Below are 21,863 nucleotides of genomic sequence, written 5' to 3'. Positions count from 1 at the left end.
GGGAATGAAGGATGAAGTTATCTATAACATGTTCATTAAAATAAAGATGACAAAGTTTTGAAGGATTCTAAATATCCTTGATGACCAAGATAAGTTCTAAAAACATTTTATAGGCCAGAATAATGCATCAAACTGAATACAATGAAACATAATAATGATCAGTGGAGGGATTTCTAAAATAAGTTTAAAAAAATCAACTACACAAGTACAGGATGAATGAAATGTCACTACACAACAGTTCATGGGGAAAAAAAAATCTGATGGTGTAAGGGGTCTGGAAATAACTGAATTAACAGTGTGATGTGGCAACCAAAAAAATTAATGCTATATTTGGCTGTGTTAACAAAAACATAATTTACAGAATGAGGGCAGTTACAATAGGTTAGACCACAGGGGAAATGGTATATTCAGTTATGGGCATTACAATAGGAAAAATGTGTTTAAAGAAACAAGCTGGAGTACATAAAGAGAATGACCAGCATGGCGTGGGATCTGGAAACATGCCACATGAGGATAATCTGAGGATCATAGCATTAAGAACTAGAAAGCATTTTATAGGTCCTGTAATCAACAACAATTATTATTACTTTATTTTATTATTTTAAGATGAGGAAATTGGTGGTGATAGGTTAAGGAACTGGTGGTAAGAGAGTAATGAATTGTGTGGTGTTTAAGCCGAGCAGAGAAGAAAATTAGGACGAGATCATTTCAAGTATTTGAAGTTCTATGGAATAGGTATGCAGGGCATTATATGAAGCAATGGTAAACTTTAAAGTTTTGACTTGATATAAGGAAATATTTCCTAATAATTACACTGGTTCAAAAGTGGAAAACGCTGACTTAGGAAGGAGTTAGTTCTTCATTATTCGAGGTCTTTAAGAAGAGGCTGGATAACTATTTGTAATGGATTTTGTCAAGGGATACCTGCTCAGTTGCAAGTTGAACTACACAATCTCTCAGATCCTTAACTTGGAGGTTCAGTGCTTCTCTGGATAGAGAGTAAAACATCATGGGTTCAAGACCCTGTTTTGCTACTTCAATAATAGCCAAATTCAAAAGCATATAGCAGTGAAGATGACAAAATAATGTTTTTTTCCCATCTTAGCTACAAGTCCTACAACACATTTCCTTTGTAAAGACTAACTGAATTGTCAATAAAATACCGTGTTTTCATTTTATTGATGTTTCAGAGGATCTTTCATGGAGGCAGGAAGGTATAATGCCATTTAGGCTTTGAGGGCTGCAATTTTGTTCACTTATGCATTCAACAAATGGTTTCCCCTTTTCAGTTCTTTATAATTAGATGATCTTTATATATCCTTCTAGGTCTAATGTTCTATGATTTCCTGACTATATTAACAAAATCTAGGATTATAAAATAATGAGACTGATTTCTTCTTTTTGTTCATCCTCAACTGCAAGAGAATTTATTCATCAAAGTAAGTCAATAGTGAAGAACAGTGGTGGTGTTGCCTGGATCTAAGAGACTCTGGAGAGAAGAAACAGTTTGAGGCTCTAAGTGTACATATAGAAAGGGAGAGCTAGCTAAGGGGGCTGAGGAAGGAGAACAACATCAGGAAGCAGACTGAGAGATGTTCCAAGAATAAAGTAAGTGAACCTCCCCCTCCTGGATCACTGTCATGCCATGGCTGAGGGGCTTGCATACTTCAATGAAACACAATTCCATGCAGGGTTACCCAAGATGGACAGGTCATAGTGGAGAGTTCTCACAACAGGTGTTCCACTGGAGAAGGAAATGGCAAATCACTCCAGTATCTTTGCCAAGAAAACCCTATGGACAGTTATTAAAATGATAAAAGATATGACACTGGTAGGTGAGTCTGTCAGGTCAGAAGGTGTCCGGAATTCTACTGGGGAAGAGCACAGAACAACCAACAGTAGTTCCAGAAAGAATGAAATTGCTAGGCCAAAGCCAAAAGAAAGCTTAGCTGTGGATGTGTCTGGTGATGAAAGGAAAATCTGATGATGCACAGGAACCTAGAACATAAGATCTGTGAATCAAGGTAAACTAGATGTGGCCAAACAGGAGATGGAAAGATTAACTTTGACATCTTGGGTGTCAGTGAATTTAAATGGATGGGAATAGATGAATTTCATTGAGGTGATAATTACATATACTACTGTGGACAAAAATCCCTTAGAAGAAATGGAGTAGCCTTCATCATCAATAAAGGGCAAAGAAAAGTAGTATAGGAGCATAATCTCAAAAATGACAATGATGTCGTTTGAATCCAAGGCAAACTGTTCAATATCACAGTAATTCAATTTATGCTCCAACTACTGATGCTGAAGAGGCCAAAGTTGATCAGTTCTATGAAGACCTACAACATCTTCTAGAACTAATACCAAAAAAAGGTGTCAAATTCATCATAGTGGATTGGAATGCTTAAGGAGGAAATCAAAAGGTAACTGGGATAACAGGCAAGTTTGGCCTCGGAGCACAAAATTAAGCAAGGCAGAGACTAATAGAATTTTGTCAAGACAACTCACTGGTCATAGCAAACACTCTTTTTCAACAGCACAAAAGGCAACTCACACAGACCTTACCAGATGGTCAATATCGAAATGAGACTAATTATATACTTTGCAGCCAAAGTTGGGGAAGCTCTATACAGTCAGTTAAAACAAGACATGGAGCTAACTATGGCTCAGGTCATGAGCTTCTGATTTCAAAATTCAGACATTAAATTGAAGATAGCAGACCGCATATGTAGGACCTAAATAACATCCCTTATGAATGTGGAGTAAAAGTGATGAATAGATTTAAAGGATTAGATCTGGTAAATGCTTGAAGAAGTATGGAAAGAGGTTTGCAATATTGTACAGGAGGAAACAACAAAAATATCCTAAAGAAATAAGATCAAGGGCAACTAGGTGGCGCAGTGGATAGAGCACTGCCCTGGAGTCAGGAGGATCTGAGTTCAAATCTCACCTCAGACACATAACACTTACTAGCTGTATGACTCTGGACAAGTCCCTTAACCCAACTGCTTCATCAAAATAAATCAATCAATAAATAAATAAATAAAAGACCAATAAAGTAAAATGGTTGCCTGAAGAGCTTTACAAACAGCTGAGAAAATAAGGAAAGGGAAAGGAGAAAGGAAAAGATATACCCAATTGAGCAGAATTTCAGAGAACAGCAAGAAGAGATAAGGTTTTTTTTTTTAATGTGCAATGCAAATAGAAGAAAACAAAAGAAAGGGAAAGACGAGATCTCTTCAAGAAAATCAGAGAGATCAAAAGAACGTTTTGTGCAAAAATGGGCATGACAAAAGACAAAAATGGTAGGGAATTAACAGAAGTAGAAAAGATTAAGAAGTGGCAAGAATATACAGAAGAACTATACAAGAAAGATTTTGTCATCCTCAATAACCACAATCGTATGGTTAGTCATCTAGGGCCAAATATCCAGGAGAATGAAGTCAAATGAAGGCCTTAGGAAGCACTGCTAACAATAAGGATAGTGGAGGTGATAGAATTCCAGCTGAGCTATTTAAAATCCTAAAAGATGATGCTGTTAAAGTGTTGCACTCAATAAGCCAGCAAATTTGGAAAACTCAATAGTGGCCACTGGATTGGAAAAGATCAGTTTATATTCCAATCCTAAAGAAGAGCAAAGCCAAACATTGCCCAAATTATTGAACAATTGTGCTCATTTCACATGCCAGAGCAAGGTTATGCTTAAGATTCTGCAAAAATGAAACCATTACTCTCTTAAAAGTGTTTACATTGTACAAAATGCTTTCTCCACCTGCCCCCCGTCTCCCACATGCTGCCACCAATGAAAATAATCTCTTCTGCTTTGAGGCACATCAGTACTTTATACCTCTCTTACTACAATTCAATTAATACTCTGTTATATAGTTATTTATGCAAATGGCTTATCCCTTTATCAGCAACATGAGAACCTAGGATGGATTACAGAATAATCCTGTCTGGCTTTTTTGTTCCCTATGTCTCTTAAAGCATAGTGTGCCTTGTATATAGAAATTACTCAGTAAACATATTTTGAAAGACTGTGATGAAATGAAGAAAAATAAACAAAACTAGAAAAAGTTGGGTTTTCCTTTTATACTTCCAAAAAGTTATTGTCTTATTTTTGTTAGCCAAATTTACTTCAATGAAACTCAACAAATACCTCTGTATGGAAAACAGCATGAATATAAGCATTCATTACTATATACCTTTTTAGTAAACCTTATTCCAAATATCCCATGAAATATCCTATTGTTTGGCATCTTCTCATGAAACTTTAGGCACTGAAATAACCAAGCAGCTTGCATTGGATTAAACTGTATTGCAAAGTGGACTAAAATTTGGGAGCTTCTAAGAATTGATTGCCCTTTATACCTTAAAACACACACACACACACACACACACACACACACACACACACACACACAAATTTATTTGGTTTAGAAGCAGGAGGGAAAACAATCTTGTGACATGAGAGCCTGAATGACCATTTTTGGGGAAAATGTTCAACTTTACTGGTACCTCAAAAAACATGCACTTTAGTCTAATAAATTGAGGTACAGAATTTTTGTCTAAACAATAGCTCTGATAAAAGTTTTTTAAAAAAAATCAAGAAAAGCCCATGATGCATTCAGAAGTAAGAGGGCACAGAAGTAGAAGGAAGAAGAAATATGAAATGTTGAAGACACAAAAGGATAACTAGTGTGAGCTAGTGTAGTAACAATAGAAATAACTGATACATAACCTTTCAACATGTATAAAATACACACACATGTATATTACCTTGTTTGAGCCTAAGGTAATTTAGCACCATGAGTCCCATTTTATAGATGCTTCAAATGAGGGTCTGTAAAGACACATGACTTGCCTATAGTCAAACACAGTTAGTAAAGGTCAAGGTTTTCCTTAATCTACGTACAGCATTCTAGCCATTATGTGGAGCTGTTTTTCTTGGTTTAGTAGAAAAGACTTAATAGTTTCGTTCCAGTTCTGATAGTAATGGTCATAGAGTAGTGAAAGAGAGGGGGAAAGAAGGCATTACAGACAAGAGAATATTGCACGGACATCAACACAATAGGTGGAAATGTGAGCTGATTGAATTATGGCATGTTCCTCCTATTAGGTCATAAACTCCCTGAGGAATGGTATGATCTTATTTTTCATCTTATCCTGGATCGTAATACAACTTGCACACCATAGGTGCTTAATAAAAAGAGAAGTGAGGTGAGTAGTGTGTTAAATTATATTGAGCTAATATCGATCACCTTCAACTTCTACTTATTGATACTAGTCCTGCTCTCTGTGTTAGGAAAAATAAGACTGCCTACTTACCTAAAGGAGAGGGTTTACATGGAGAAGTACTGAAAGATGAAATTGGATAAGTACAGGAGAACCACTTGAGGAAAGGCCTTAGATTAAACTACGGAGTGTAGGCTGGATCTAGCAGGGAGACATTAAAAATTCTTGAGCAGAAATAAGCAAAATGAAAACTATTTTTGAGAAATATTACTCTGGCAGTTACATATAAGATCAAATGGAATGGAGGAGAGACTGATGGTAGGAAGAACAACTAGTAGAAGGCTGCTGAAGCAATCAATATATGACATGATGAGGACCTAAGATTAGGATGGCGGCTGTAAAACAGAAAGGAAGAAACAAATCCAAGAAACATTTTGGGACAAGAATTGCCAAAACAATGATGAAGGGGGTGTTGAGGGAGAAGCAAAAATTATCTCTATGACAGCAAAGCAGGGGTACATTGGAGATGATAATGCTATTGACAGTAAAGAGGAAGCGGGAAAATTTGAGGAAAAGACAATGAATTAGAATTTCAACATATTTCTTGTGAAACCACATTTTCTTACTAACTTATCTATTGGTATCATGAACAAATATTTTAGGACTGGGAATTTATACAAATTAAAAAGCTTTTCTAGTTCACATATTGGCAAAAAATATTTTCATAATTTGACATTTAAATGAGTTAAAAAAACCAGTTTTCAAAACTCAACACTTTGCTAGATTACTATATATACACACACATACACATAACTAAAGATAGAGGCACTCATATAACTAGTCTTTCTATGATGTTTTTGTTAAAAATAAAATATTATTAAAGTAGGACTCAGTGCAATAAAAGCAGAATATATGTGGAAAATTCTGTACCACTACCTCACTGCACTTATCTTAAGGCTTAAAATCTCAAGGCCTTCTAATTAGGGATAAATTGTCCAAACAACACTGTTTCAAAGAAGGTGGTAAATATATAATTTATGAAAAGTCGGCCTGTAGAAATAATGCAGATTTGGTTTCTATACCAAGTACGTAAATGGCTCAGAAAGGCTGAAAAGAGAGAGTAGGAAGAAGTAAAAGTAGTTTCTAGAAATGTGCTTCTACTTGGTTTAACTCTGTAAAATTTAAACTAATTAAATATTCATAAACTTTTCTCCCAATCTACATATGAATCAAGACTATGAGTTACAAACACATGGAAACTATTTTATGTTCTGTCAGTCATGACTGCTTGAGATAGTACTTTGTAGGCCCTTATCACACATCAGTTCAATGAATAAGTGAATGAAGTGGAGGTCTTCTCACATTAAGCAAGGACTGGTGTTTGTCTATTGAGTATAAAACACAACTAATATCATTCTATGCTAAATAATTAATCATGACAATTTCTTTACCCTTCTTTGTGTTTTCCTTTTTTTATTTACATTTCTTTATTTCAAATAAATAATGATAATTTATTATTTTAATGGGGGAAGGGAACTCCCTCCCCCAAACCCAGTAATACTTGGTATTTACATAGAGAACATGTACTAAATGCTGCTGGCAGTCTATATTATCAATTTTGGTTCATCAACTTTATCCCCCATAAAAAGGCAAAAAATAGTACTTTGTTACTTTTCCCAGTAATTCACACACTGTTTAGTTTATTTTACTACCCTTTAAAGTTTGTATTCTTTCCTTTTTCTAAAGGAATCATACAAATCTTCCCTCTCACTGAACTATTTCACGAAACCAACAGTTCATATTTAATAAATTAAATAACACTCAGAAATTATGGAAAATACATTTCTTTCAGCTCCACAAAACTTGAGGCCATGACAAATTATCACCAATGATTTTTTAAAGATTGGAAAATTCTTAGATCCATATGGCATTCAAGTTATTAATAAATATAAAACAATCAGGAAACAGCCGTATTAGAATGGTTCAATTCACTTAGTTTCTTTTTTTACCAGCCACTGAGGTTACAAAATAAAATAAACTTTTTGATAGGAATAGTACAACAAACATAAAGTCCTTGATATCAATATACTAAAAAAATTATCTACCTGAAAAGTAAAGTAAATGTATACTTAGAAATACTAATTAGTGTATATCACAGGCTATTCTATTCTCATAATATTCTGAATATGTTTTCATGGAATGAGTAGAGTCTTCACTAGTATTTCAGATATAAGAATGCATCTTTTCTGTCAAATTTTGAATTAGTTTCTTAATGTTCCTAAAATTAACAAATTATTTCTTGATTATATATCACTACACTGTCCAACAGTGATCCTGCAGAGCTCAGCAAGAATTTACGTAATTAGAAAATATGCTGAAAGAAGCACATGAGAAATGTTGCAAAATAAATACTGATCACATTTACTAAATCCATTGTAATTTTTAACTATGGTTCTATGCAGTCCAACTTGGCACATTACCACTTAAGCAGAAAAACAAAATACCAGTTAAGTGTCAAACTCAAGTATAAATAAAAAACAAATAAATTTTTTAAAAAACCCTTACATACAGCGTTGGTACACATTTTCTCTTATGGTTTACTTCAGTGTGTTTATATTAGTGGTTGATGTTTAGCTAGTTTTTCTGTTAAGAGCACTTTCTTATAGATAATAAAAACTGATAAAATGTCTATAAAACCATGTAAAATGCCATTGCAGGGATCTCATAAATGTAAAATTGCTGGTATACTTTGGAAATTTACACCTTATGTTTGTCCCTCTGTAGAAGCAAACACGCACAAAGACACAGTAATAACTCTTTGAAATCAGATAATATTCTGACAGCTCAGTTTCACTGACAAAAGGGGCCTGGGCAGAAGCCAGGAGGCCCAGGTGCACTGTGTCATGCCAGTATTTAATGTAGTATAATATCAGATAGATGCTGGTGAGAGAAAATACTAGAAATAAAGTACAGATAATAGCATGGACAGCCACTCATTGCAAAATTACTTGTGCTCATCATGCTGTGAGCTTTGTATTAAATTCTTCTGTCAAGTGGCAGGAATCACAGGGAGAAGTGGCTCAAAAAACCCTCCTTGTAACCGTGGATAAGAATCTATAATATTAGGCTTTCATATGATAATGGCAAATGATGCACCTCTTTGAAAAATTGCTGACTGGTAATGAAAAGTCCTAATCAGATTGTTGTTGCTGAGAACCAAGTTGTGGGGGGGGGGGGGGGAGATGATGACTGTGATACCCTTCTTCCCCCCCACCCCCCACCCCTTAGCAAATTTAGCAAACTTGACAAGATGGGTAAGTTTGGAAGAATTTATCTTACATGAATTTCTAACAAAGCCCTTGGGGTTGTTTTGTAAAATGGGAAGGTGGTGGTTTAATAAATGCTGGGCCACCTGAGGCACTTTCATTAAAGGCTTTCTCTAGACAACATCACAATGTTTGCATTACCCTACCATACTCCCTGGAGAATACAAGCATTACCTTTTCAGCAGGAGTCGATATTGTGTGTGAAGGCATGAGGGAAAATGATTAGATTTTGCCTTTTGGTGCATAAAATGGCTGTAATAATACTGTAGTTAGAATTAAAATTCAAAAGAGTTCATTGTCTTCTGTATGAATACTAAATTGTTCATGAAAAAGGTGGACACTTTAGAGAATTTAATGTTACGTTAACTTAATGAAGATTTAATCTTATGCTTATTTCTTATATGACAAGCTATTTTTTTCCTATAAATATTCTAGGATCTTAAATAATCAGCTTATAAGAAAACTGTAAAATGCTTTTGTAATGACTGTGTCCCAAAGTTACTGGAGACTGACTACTGAAAACAATAATATTTTGAAGTATAAAACGTAAAACAGTAAATATTTAGTGTGATTTTATATGTGTTACAAAGTTTTCCTCCCCATTCAAATACCAGGTAAAAATAGCAAAATTTATCAAGGTTTTCATCTATTTAAATGTCCTTACCATCTGTGTAGACTTCTCTGCGCAGATGTCCTGGCTGGTGTTTTTGTTTCTTGGCTGGTCGGACCTTCTGTATTACAGCAGCACTCATGTTACTGTCTGTAGATACAGGGCTGGTGGGTCTAGGGCAGTGTGAGGCATGAAAATGCCTGCGGCCTAAAAAAAAACCCTAACATATCAGAATCAAAACACAACACTAGTTTTTCTTTAAAAAAAAAAAAAAGGAAAACCCAACATTCCACTCTGTTTTCAATACTTTCAAAACAAATAATATAGCACTATAAAGCAATAACCTTGTGCCCCCTGGAGTTTAGTCAGCCAGTAGGGGTAAAAAGGCAATCAATAAAATAAGAACATCCATTTAATTTCAATACAGCTTCTTGCATCATTATATTTATATAGAACTGAATCTCATGATTCCTATATAAAAGATACCACCACTCCGAATATTTTAGCAGGTAGCTCTGTTGAAATGTTTATTTAAACAAAGATATCAAGATATAAAGATGTTCTTTATATCTTTAGATATTTAAAAATATTTAGATATTAAGATATAAAAATATAAAGATACAAAGATATTCTTTATCAAAACACTTCATATTTTGCTGTAATATTTTTTGCTTTTTAGTACAGAAGGTAAGGGTCTAGGAGGAGGGAGTAACAATCCTAAAAGAAGCTAGGATAAACAGGTTTAATGGTGTAAATGTTAAAAAAAATACAAACACTGAAATGGATAATTTATACTTACTTTTTCAGGCATATGTTGTTATAATGGCACAGTTTTTATTGAGACCACCTAAGATTGATCTAGTCTAGGCTTCTGAAATCTGTCAAAGGTAAGCTAGTCACCCAAAATATTTTCTCATTGTGGCAGTTTCCTGATCCTTAGGATGAGAAGGTGTTTTTTTTTTTTTAAATAGAATTTTATTTTATTTTATTTTATTGATTCTAGGGATCTTAGTTGACTAAGCTTATTCATTACCAAAGAAGTAAGTCACATCTTTCAGTCAAACACTGGCATTATCTGACATCAGCCACATTGATGCTCCCTGTCACTATGCCTGGCTGATCAATGAAGGCAGAAGATTCCACAACAGACATGGCATATTTAACCCAGAAATGCTATGGAGACATCACAACCACATGCTTGATGTGCTTTCCCTCTACTGCCTTGCATAATAGAAATGAAATACAAATTTCTACTATTGTCTAACAAGAAAGTTTTATCAACAGATCTGGAATAGTATATCTTATGACATATGAATTTTAGAATTTATCTGTGTTGATTAAATAGCTACAAATATGGTAACTGAAGCATATTAAATAGTAAACATTAAACATTAAAGGAATCAAGTGAAAAATAGTGAATTCATTCATCTATTTATTAATTCATATTAGTTTCAATGTTAGTTCATAAAATAGAACCCTTTCTTTTAAAAAAAAAAAAGGGCCTAACAGTATATTTCACTCACATTACTTGAAGAATGCAAATAAAGAACATCTAGATAATAATAAAGTAAAATATTAAATCAGATAAAAATAATGATGAATTAAATCAGATGAAAAATGATGAATAAATGATGAATAAACCAAAAAATCCATGAAAGTATATTAAGGCTGAAACTAAATTTGCGCTCTATTGAAAAAAATCACCCGATGTAGACCTTAAGCCTCAACAGTCTTTTAAGAATGAACTTTCGACTTTATTTCCCCATTTAGTTTGATTTAAAAAACTGAAACACAAATATTCTTGATGTTATTTGTAAACAGTAGTTTAAGTTACTTGATTTCACCTACTTGATTGTGAATTTATAAATAAACTAAAACAAAAGCTATCATTTAGAATATGTAGGTTTCAATGTTCTCACTATAAGAGATATTTAAAATCATATTCATTTGATCAACACGCAGAGATTTTTTTCCCTTTAAACATCATTCATACAAGTGCCAACCAAAAAGGGCTCTGGCTGAATAACTCAAGTAATTCAAGTCCTGCTTTCATAATGCATACATTATAGTTATAGGCTAAGATATGTTGGATATTATCCTTCTGAAAAAGAATCATGAATAAGTAATATATAAAATGGATTATTCATGATGGGGATTTATAGCAACAGTAGTATGTATCACCATGAAGATTACTGTAGATTCACAACTTGGATTTTAATCTCAGTAGCTATTTTTTTTAGTGACAGTAATTTCAATACTTCTGAGGATTTGTGATTTTTGTAATGTATGAGTTTTACCTCTACCAGTATTGGTTATAATCTCTCTATGACTTGGAAAACAGTCTATCTGCCTTTCATATAGATAATCTAATGATGAGTTTTGCTAAATTTAGCTAAACTGATTGATTCCTGAACAACAAACAACAGTCCTTTATTGTGCTCATACTGTAAGCTTTCCAGCTTGGTAGGACATCTCAAAGTAGGTTTCCATTTGGCATAGGCTTTAAGAATTGCTACAATGAAGTTTCAGAGAAGGCAGGACTTTAGTAGAGGTTTCTTCTAACAGTGTCCATCTGTTTAAAAGCTTCTCAAAAATAAGACTTAAAATGTGTTTTACTCTTCTTGGACATTCTCTTTTGCCCTCTTAACCTCATAAGCTGAGGAGGGAATATTTAATATAAAGTTCCTACAAGTGTAGGCACCACCTTCAGTCACTATATCTTGGACCCAGACACTGATTGATATCTATGCTACTGTATATCACGAAGTCCAGGAAACCCAGGATGCATAGCAGACTTTGTGACTGATAACTGTATATGCTCCTGTCTGATTTTATCTTCACGTGGTGAATATGTTAGTCTCTCCCAAACACCTGAGAATGATTATTTGGACCAGAACATTTTCAACGAAGTGGAATAAAAGATACCATCAAACATTTATGATTGGAAAAAGACATGGGCCTGTCACTTTAAAAGGTGATGGATGACAGAAAGTTCAAGTATTTTACTGGTATCAACAAAATATTAAAAGAACCAGAGGAAAAGTGCTGAATTGTCTTGTGAATTGTTTATGGAGGATCTACAGAAAGGCATAGATTGCACAGGATGGGAAGGCATAGCTGGATTACACTTTGCAATAATTGGAAGAAGTATCTATATGGATGAGATCATGGATCCATTCAAGTACTGAAATAAGTATGACAGCTTAAGTAGAAAAATGAAATGATGGATGTAATTCAAAATATGCTGTTGCCAGGAAAAAAGAGGAAACAAGAACTTACTTGAGCGAATAAAAAGTTCCCACAGGAAACAAAAATGAGTGGGGAAAAAAGTCAGCATAAAGAATGTCCTGATTTCTAGATCATTAGAGATAATCTCTTGTTCAAATATTTACATTTGGAAAGTGAAAATATCACAATATCTTAGGGTTTTTTAATATAAAAGCCTTTCAGGGCAAAATTATTTGGGAGATATATTTTAGATGGCTTTCAGATTGATCTCAAATATTCCCTCCTACCTATCTCTTGGTCCCTTCCTTCCTTTTTTTGGTTTAAAAAAATTAATTCTGTACTTAAATGTCAAAAAAAATTCCATATATACAAAAGAACATAAAAAGAGGATTCCCTATGAAATCCTGAATCTCCATCCTACATGTTTAAAAAAAAAAAGAGTAAAAAATACATTTTACACAACGTTACTTTGAAAATAATTCTGCTTGTCTATGTTTTTCCCTGAACTTGTTCTTTTGTATATTTTTTTAAGTATTTCAATTCCCCTCTTATTTTTGGCATTGCTACTGCTTTTTCTACACCAAATTTTCTCTGTATATGCTCAACATTACTTTGTCCTTTTCAGAAGAAATTGAAGTTTCTGATTCCTGTGTCCCACATCCCTTCCTCCATATTCAAATATTCTTTTCAAAGAAACTAATTATGAGGAATAGTAATTCCACCTCCTTCCTTGTTTCTACATTATTGTATTCCTTTTGCTCTCCCTTCTCTTTCCTTTCCTCAAATCCTCAGAACAGAACCAATCCTTCCCTTCCTTTCATATATTTGTTCTGAATATACATTGGAGGACCAAGCACTTACCTTTATCACACCAACAATTCGAAATTTCAAAAAATGATAACTACTTGTGTCATCTAATTTTTTAAATGTGTACACAAGTACAAATCACTTTTGTATAGAACAAACCAGTATTTATTATTTCTTAGCAGTAATTACATGGCCAGTTGGTGTTATTCAGAACCCTTGAAAGGGAGGGCCTTGGCTACAAAGGGCAATCAGTTTTTAAGATACTATATTCTTTCCATATCTCTAAAGCACTCCTTCTCTGGGTTCAGAAGAACTGGACTCAAATTCATGGACAAGAGACTTAATATCTCAGAAGTTTGTATTAATTATCTCATAGGACTTAAAGGATTAAATGAGATAATGTTTCTCAAATATACCGCCTTCTCTCCTCCGCCACCATCACCACCCTGTCTAGGCCTCCATCACCTCACGTTTGAACTATTACAATAGTGGTTAGTTTCCCTGCTTTCAGTCTTTCCCTTCCAGTCTATATTCCATTGAACTGCCAATCTGATTTTTCTAAAGTGCAATTCTGACCATGTCACTCCCCTATTCAATCAATTTTGGTGGCTCCCTACTGCCTCCACGATCGAATATAAAATCCTCTGTCACGCAAAGCCCTTCACAGTCTAACTCCTTCATATCTTTTCAGTCCTCTTATACTTTATTTTTCTTCATACATTCTGTAATCCAGCGACACTGGCCTCCTCAAACAAGATATTCCCTTCTCCAGGTTTTAGGCATTTTCACTGGTATTCTCTCCCTCCTTAACTCTTGACTCCTGGCTTGCTTCAAATCCCATCTAAAATCCTACTTTCTTCTTTCCTGATTCCCACACCCTCTCTTTATTTGTTGATTGTCTAGAGTTAAGAAAGAAAATGTAAAAATATTAATAATGCTGATCAAACTTAGAAGGATGTCATGTGTACATTTCCCCCCCGCCCAAGAGGGCTGGTTTGTTAAACATTTATCAACACACTACTGCCACCCCAATACATATTCGACCTAGGCAAGACATGCACTTATTTCATTGATGTATCCCCACTAAAAAGAGACAGTATGACTTAATGAATGGAATGCTAGGATTAGTTAGGAAGAGGCCTGCATTTCAAGTCTGGCCTTAGTTATGTGACCTTGAGTAAGTTACCTAACCACTCTGTGTCTCAGGCAACACCACAAGATTCCTCTCCTAAATCTAATTCATATACATATTTCTATTTCTATTTCTATATGTTTATATTTATATGTATGTGTGTACATACACACACACACACACATACACACACACACACATTTTCTTTTTGGTGAGGCAATCGGGGTTAAATGACTTGCCCATGGTCACACAGCTGCTAAGTGTCAAGTGTCTGAGGCCAGATTTGACTGGTCCTCCTGACTTCAAGGCCGGAGCTCTATCCACTGTGCCACCTAGCTGTTCCCCCCCATATAATATTCTGTGAGGTTGCGAACTGTACTGGTATAAGTATTTCCCACATCAGAGGCTACTGAACCGATGAAACAACTGACCTTGATATATAACCCTAATACTCAGTAGAATGACTCCCATATAAGTAGGTATTACTGTGCTAGATGTTAAGGATTCAAAGCCAAAAATGAAAGAGAATCTACTCTCAAGAGTTCACATTTTAATGGAGAAGACAACATGCACATATAAAGATAGATGCAAAATACATACAAAGCAGCTACAAGGTAATCCTGCAGGGGGTAGGCACTAGCAACTGGTGGTGGAGAACAGGAAAGTAAAAAGGTAGCACCATTGTCAAAATGTGCCTGCTGCACTCCAGAGTCCACCTCCCCCTGGCACTGGAGGCCTCTAGGTTCTGATTAAGTTTTCATCGTATCTTGTCCTGACCTAAGATCATTCCCCCTGAGCCCCAATTAGACTCCTCTCACACATCCCTTTCCTACTACGTGTTGTCTTCCGTTATTAGACTATAAACTGGTAAATGGCAGATTTGGTGAAGCAACGGCAGATTTGTTTGTTTGTACTTGTACCTCCTGTGCTTAGTTTAATGCTTAATAAATGCTTTTTCCACTCATTCACACATTTATACTTAAAAGAAACAAGGGATTCTAGGAAGTGGAATAGAGAAGGGAGAGCATTCCATGCATGGGACAGAGCCAGTGTCAAGACACAGAGATGGGAAATGAAGTATATAAGAAATAGCTAGACAGCCAGTATGGCTGGGCCAGAGAATGCATGAAGGACAGTAACATGTAATAAGGCTGGAATGGAAGGATGGTGTCAGATGGAGAAGAGCTTTAAATGCCAAATTAGAGGAGTTTATATTTTATCACAGAGGTAATAGGGAACTTCTGAAGTTTATTAAATAGGGGAGTTGGGGTGACATGGTCAGACTTGCACTTTAGGAAAATCACTTTTATGGAAAATAAGCTGAGTGGAGGCTGGATTAAAGTAGAGATTGTTGAACTGAATTTGATATTTTATGTAACTGGTGGTTTTAGTTTCAATTTTGGAAATACAAAATATTGGTATTTGCCACCTACTTTATAAGACATAACATACATGAAGATAATTAATAATTCAATGCTATACACTTAAAAAAATTTAAATAATTTTTGATAAATATGCAACTTACCCGCAGCATCCTGCATTTGACGTCTTGCTACCTTAAGACCAGCATATTCAGCTGCCGCTGCAACAGCCTGTGCAAAATCTGCATCAGTAAAAAATGAGCCATCAGAAGAACTAACACTGGAACGTCCACTTGAAATGTTATCTTCTTCTGAGGCGGAACCCCAGCCATTTATCATAGAGCCAGTTACGGAACTTTCCAAATCTCCAACACTAGAGGCAGGGGTCTGTTCAAGCCCACGTAAAAGAAGCCTTCTGGTTTGCATTTTGGCTACTTCCATGTCAGCTTCATCTTCTTCTTCTGGTACATCAGTATCCATATCTGAGACAAGGGGTCCAGAAATGTAACCATAGGTATGTGGTGGAGAAATTGGCCTTGGTGGTGGTGGAGGACTCACAGGCTGACGTCTGTGTAAAGAGAAAAACAAATACGTATGCTTCAAGTTACTCAAATGATACAAAAATATCTCAAGACCAACTTGATGCTTTTAATTCAGTTCTTTTGTTTATAAACAACCTTTGTAACTATGTGTGACAAAGCAGTGTTACTATACTTTGTTGATAGCAGAATTGCTTATGAATAGTCTCATGGCAAAACCTAAATTTATATTTAAGCCTGATAATAAAATGTTCAGCTATGCCTATGTTTCATTATTTGGATTATGTCTGGTTAAAAAGGAAAAGGCCATTATAAATGGAAGGTTAAAAACTACTTTTGTAGGCAAATGCCAACTGATGAGACCAAAAGATTTTGAATAATTAAGAACAGGCATCCGTACCATAACAGAATGTTCCATAAAATGATTTTTTTCACTACTTTTCTCTCCTTGCTGCCAACCCCACAAGTCTAAGGAAATGGAATCAGTTGTTTTGAGAAGAAATGTAATAATATTGCTCTTAGAGAGCACTATTTCATGACTTCAAAAAATCACTTTTACCATTATGGCATACATTCCTATAGATTTTATTCTATTACAAAAACATCAGTCACCTCACTACTAATTATGGCAGCTAGAAATTCTTAACCCTTTATCTTCTTTCCCTCAATAATACAGTCCATCTTATCTTTTAAAGATTGCTAATTTTCACTGAAAACTGATTGGGTAAGCTTTCAATCGTAGGAGTGACAGAAAGTTACAATATGATAAGTAACAATTAGCTTAAAACATATAAATCTGGTATCAGTATTAGATTTTTAAATTTTTTTATTTGGAAAATCTGCAGTTTGATTGTTTATCTACACAGTAGAAAAAGATGAGACGTGCTGGGAAATTAAAAACATTAACATACTGCTAAGGTTACTAATACAAATTGGATAAAAGTTGTGATCTTTTTTTTCAGCCTTAGCATTAAAAAAAAATTCTTCTTTGTGGCATTTGGAAAACTATAAAGAACTGGAAAGAGCTAGAGTTATTTCAAAAGAAAAAAGTGGACATTTAATTTCACTAATGACTGGCTATTCACATTGAATGAAAACTGGTTTTATTTAGAATGCAAATTAAATAGAGTTAGGCAAACATAAAACAAAATATGCTAATATGTCATTAAAAAGAAAAAAAACCCTTTTGATCATCACTAAGAAACTTTAGAAAAAGTAGGATCACCAATAAATGAAGTAAAAATTATTAAACAAATCAGCACTTTGTAAGGCAAAGGTATCTCCACGTTAGAGTAAGAACTTGTAGTAAGTTAGGTCTTAGAGTAAGATGTTAGAGAAAGAGTAATTTAATCATTATCAAGCCAAGTCAATACTGAGAATATAGAGGATGTTTATGTGAATTAGCTATAAATAAAGCAAACTGAAACTAAGCATGATAAATACCTATGATTCGAAATGTGTAATCTACTAAATTGGAAAATAAAAAATCATTTCAAGATCAACTACATTTAAATAGTTCTATCACTCAATATAATAAGAATTTGAATTTTTTGTCATTAGGGAATTCAAGAACTATTAAAATAATGTACAGATATATGCCACAGAGTTAAAGCCATAAAATCATAGCCTGCTATATATGGGAAGGAACTTCTGAAATCATCTAGTCCAGGACTCACAGCAAACCATGTCCAATGCCTGGACATGGTTTCTGTTTTTGTATGGCCGTAGAGCTAAGAATGGTTTTTGCATTTTATTTTAAAATGTAAGAACCATTCTTAACTCTAGGCTAATACAAAAAGGAAGGGCAGGAAGCCATAGTTTGCCAACTACTAATCCAGTCTAACCTCTCTTACAATAGATGAAAAAGACTGATTTTTCAGAGAAGTTAAGTAAGTTACCAAAAGTCTCCTGATTTCAGGTTCAAGGCTCTTTTTTTGTGAGAACTGTAAACTATTACAATTTGAACTAATATTAACTATTTTGTATAATGTTTGGTATTTCTTCTGCAGTTTCAATATACAGTCACTGAAAAAATTACCTAGCTTTAATGAAATTTTACAATTTAAAATATTTTTAAAATGAGAATGTCTATATTTACATTAGAACACAAAAAAGAGGACTGTACATGGAAATTGTGAATGCCCACCTCACACTGATTATTCAAACTATTCTGGTATAACCAATTAGAAAATTTTTTTCTAATTACTGTTGTTCTTAAATTGAAACCAAAATTTATGAAACACAAATATTTCAAAGGATACATCTTAGACAATATATAATCCTACTGAAGTCTGACCATACCTTTGCCAAGTATATTATTATTATTATTATTATTATTGTCTAGTCTTTTACTTTTAATGAAAAAAAAGCATTTTCAACTTTTTCAAATGCAAAGGTTGATATTTCAACTTTTTAGGGCAAATCTGTAATATCTGTACAGGAGTATATTACAAAGAACTCAAATCAGCAAACATCTTTTTCCTGAGAATTCAATTTTGAAATTTCTATTTCATAATTATCAAAAGTAGCTTCTTCAAGATGAGATTTAATGAAACAGCACTCTAAATTCCTTTTAAAGTACAAAATAAGGTTTAAAACAAATAAACTCTATTGACGTGATTTTAAGGACACTTAAAGAAGTGTTCAGAGAAACAGAGAAAAATAATAATCCCCATCCAATGAGAGTAAGAATAATGAAACTAATAAAATGTATCAAGGACACTAAAAATTACATATAGAAAATCATTAACAAAAAGAGAAGCACTAACATGATGCAGTAATAGCTTTTACGCTATATTAATGACAAATGAAACGGTACAGCATAATACAAAAGTATATATTTTTACCTCATGTTCAATATACACACACATATGATGAAAAAAGTAAACATATACACCCAATCATGGAACAGACAACACAAAAGGCCTCTAATCTAATATTTCAACTAAACAAAAAAAAACAAAGTCAAACACAAAAAATATATAACTAACTCATTTTTTTGCAGCACAACAGCTGTGAGACACCAGTTGTTCACTGGAAGGACTCAATGAAGACATTAGGAAATACAGTTTCTATAAGACAGAGTAAGAAACCTTTAAGTCTTTCAACAACAATAAAAAAAAAAAGGAAAGCTAGAGTGGGGATTACATGAATAAAATTGGCCAGATTAGATTTTATGAAAAGAGAACAATTTACACATCATGATTTACATGTATTCAAGAATACGATTATAATAGTAATTAAATGATTTCTATGAAATAATGTATGTTATTTTAAATTTTAAAGTTCACTTGGAATAACAGTATGAAGACTAGTTCATAACCCTAGTTATTGATATTGACATATATTCATTGTCTTGTATCATTCTGAAATCACAAAATGAATGCTGCTTATGATGAGTAGAAACAGCCTGCTTTGATTGGCAGAGACAACACCAACTTTTAAAAACTTTGCACAACATACCTCCTGTCAGGCTGGTGTTGCATGTGGCCAATGTCATCTGGGCAATCCTGTAACATAGGCTGAAGTTCTTCTTGGGGTGAGGGTGTGAGCGTGGCAGTGGACTGATGGCTATAGGATACTGCTGCTGGAGAGGAAGCTGCTCCTCGCACTGGTGGAGTAGGGCCTCGTTCATCTTCTTCCTCTTCCAGCTCATCTTGTTGTAAATACATCCTTGCTGGCGGCACTGGACATGGAATGTCTTGGTCATAGCTAAAATTTAAAGTTATACAGATATCAGTTTTTAAACTTAAAATATGTAAAAAATGTGTTGGTCCCTCTATACAAAGATGACGTTACTGACCATTCTCTGGTAGAACAGTTACTTTTTGATATTTTCCTCCTAGCATTTATTTAAGAGCTATCTGGATTAGGGGTACTATACATATGCTAAGGTTTTCCAAATTAATTTGACCACAGAATAGTTTGGAGTTTGAAATACATTTATGAACTGCATTAATGTTAGCCGTTTTTATTAGTAATAATAATAGCTACCTTTTATATATTACTTAACAGTTTGTAAGGCACTTTACATATATTATTGCATTTGATCCTCACAACTCTTCTGTGAAGTAGGTGCTATTGTTAACCTCATTTTGAGGATGAGAAAACTGAGACCAAAAGAGGTTAATTGACTTGACCAGTCACATAGCTAGTAAGTGTCTCAGGCAGGTTTTTGTTCTTCCTGACACTATGCAATGCACCACTTAACTAAGCTTTGCTTTTTTTTTTTTTTTTTCTGAAACTAATACGTGTGTGTGTGTGTGTGTGTGTGTGTGTGTGTAAAGTATGTATATATAAAATATAATATATATATATAGATATATAGATATATATAAAATCATGTAGTATTTAATTTCTATGTAAATGGCAGATTTTTTTTATAGGGTCACATTTCAGAGTTTGTAGGTAATGCCACCTCATGCAAAAACCTTCCCTACAAATATATTCCAGTTTCAAACAAGATTTCCTATTACACAATACTCTGTAGTCTTACCTCTCATCTACAGAAAGACCGTAATCTTCACTATTGCTATGGGGAGGAGGATGTGCTGGTGGAGGTGGAAGTAAGTCTGCCCAGTTCATACCCGTCTGTTTTGGTAACTTGGGTGTTCGTGCCCCTTTCTTGTGCCCTTGACTCCCTTAATGAAAAAAAGAAAAGAAAAAACTCTCATCTCCTGTTTTAAAATCATTCTACATGCATGAAACAAATTATTTTTCTATAAATACCTCATAATTAATATTCTTTTTTTAAAAAACCAAGTAACCAAATGATTTTTCTCATTAATTATAACAAGAAATTTATGCAACATGAGAAAACACATTGATATAGTTAACCGCTGGTAAATAGCAAAAGGCAATAAAACCATAAATGAATTTTACAATATCACCAAGACTGATTTTTGAAGAGCAATTAATTACATTACAGATTATCATCTAAAACAAATGAGCTATAGACATTTTCTAGATTACCCTTCTATTCTTTAATTGCTGGAACCAAAAATACAGTATGACACAGATATGATCTATTAACGTTCTACTGTTGCATTAAGTAACTAAATATACTTAATTTGTACTTGTCCATTGAAATGTTTTAGGCACAATGAATGAAATTACTAGCTCTAGTCAGAATGGCAGGTGCAGATGAAAATAATTGCTGTAAGATCTAATATCATGACCAACAAGAGAAAGAGAGAAATGATAAAGTGTGGCACCAGTGTTTTCAGCTGCTGTTTCTACAAAATTATGGCTTACAGTAGAATGATGCTGTTTTAACAATCTTAGCAATTTGCTAAAAGCTGGTATTTCAGGTGCTACTTTATGTTGACTTTGAAATTTAAGTACGTTATAATCAAAGGTAGCCACATATTTTTGAGCAAAATATTTTTGAATCATAATGTTCCTTAATCTAAGAAATAAATCAGTTAATGCAGTCCAAAAGCTTTGACATTGTCATTCACATATGTATATATTTTTAAACAGTCACATATGATATTACCTATCAGGAAAACATAGTTATTTTGTTAAACTCCCATTTCACCCCCAAAATACTTGTAAAATTTTTCCCTTTAAGCCTAAGAAATAAGTAAACAAGCTCTGACCACACCTAACAAATGAATCATA

At 33.9% G+C, this 21,863-nt stretch overlaps 1 protein-coding gene across 3 annotated transcripts in view; it reads right to left on the bottom strand.

Moving 5' to 3' along the window:
- Positions 1-21,863, bottom strand: part of ROBO1 (roundabout guidance receptor 1) — a 449,796-nt gene that overhangs the window by 11,880 nt on the left and 416,053 nt on the right. For all 3 annotated transcript variants that reach the window (XM_027874166.1, XM_027874168.1, XM_027874167.1), the window contains 4 exons: positions 20,737-20,881; positions 19,704-19,952; positions 15,867-16,270; positions 9,229-9,381 (listed from right to left, as the gene is read on the bottom strand). In XM_027874166.1, coding sequence (XP_027729967.1) covers positions 9,229-9,381; positions 15,867-16,270; positions 19,704-19,952; positions 20,737-20,881 — 951 coding nt within the window. The remainder of the gene's footprint in view (positions 1-9,228; positions 9,382-15,866; positions 16,271-19,703; positions 19,953-20,736; positions 20,882-21,863) is intronic.

The sequence above is a fragment of the Vombatus ursinus genome, unplaced genomic scaffold (assembly GCF_900497805.2).
Source record: "Vombatus ursinus unplaced genomic scaffold, bare-nosed wombat genome assembly UNPS02014805.1, whole genome shotgun sequence".
NCBI lineage: Eukaryota > Metazoa > Chordata > Mammalia > Diprotodontia > Vombatidae > Vombatus > Vombatus ursinus.
This window is presented reverse-complemented; position numbering and strand designations above follow the sequence as displayed.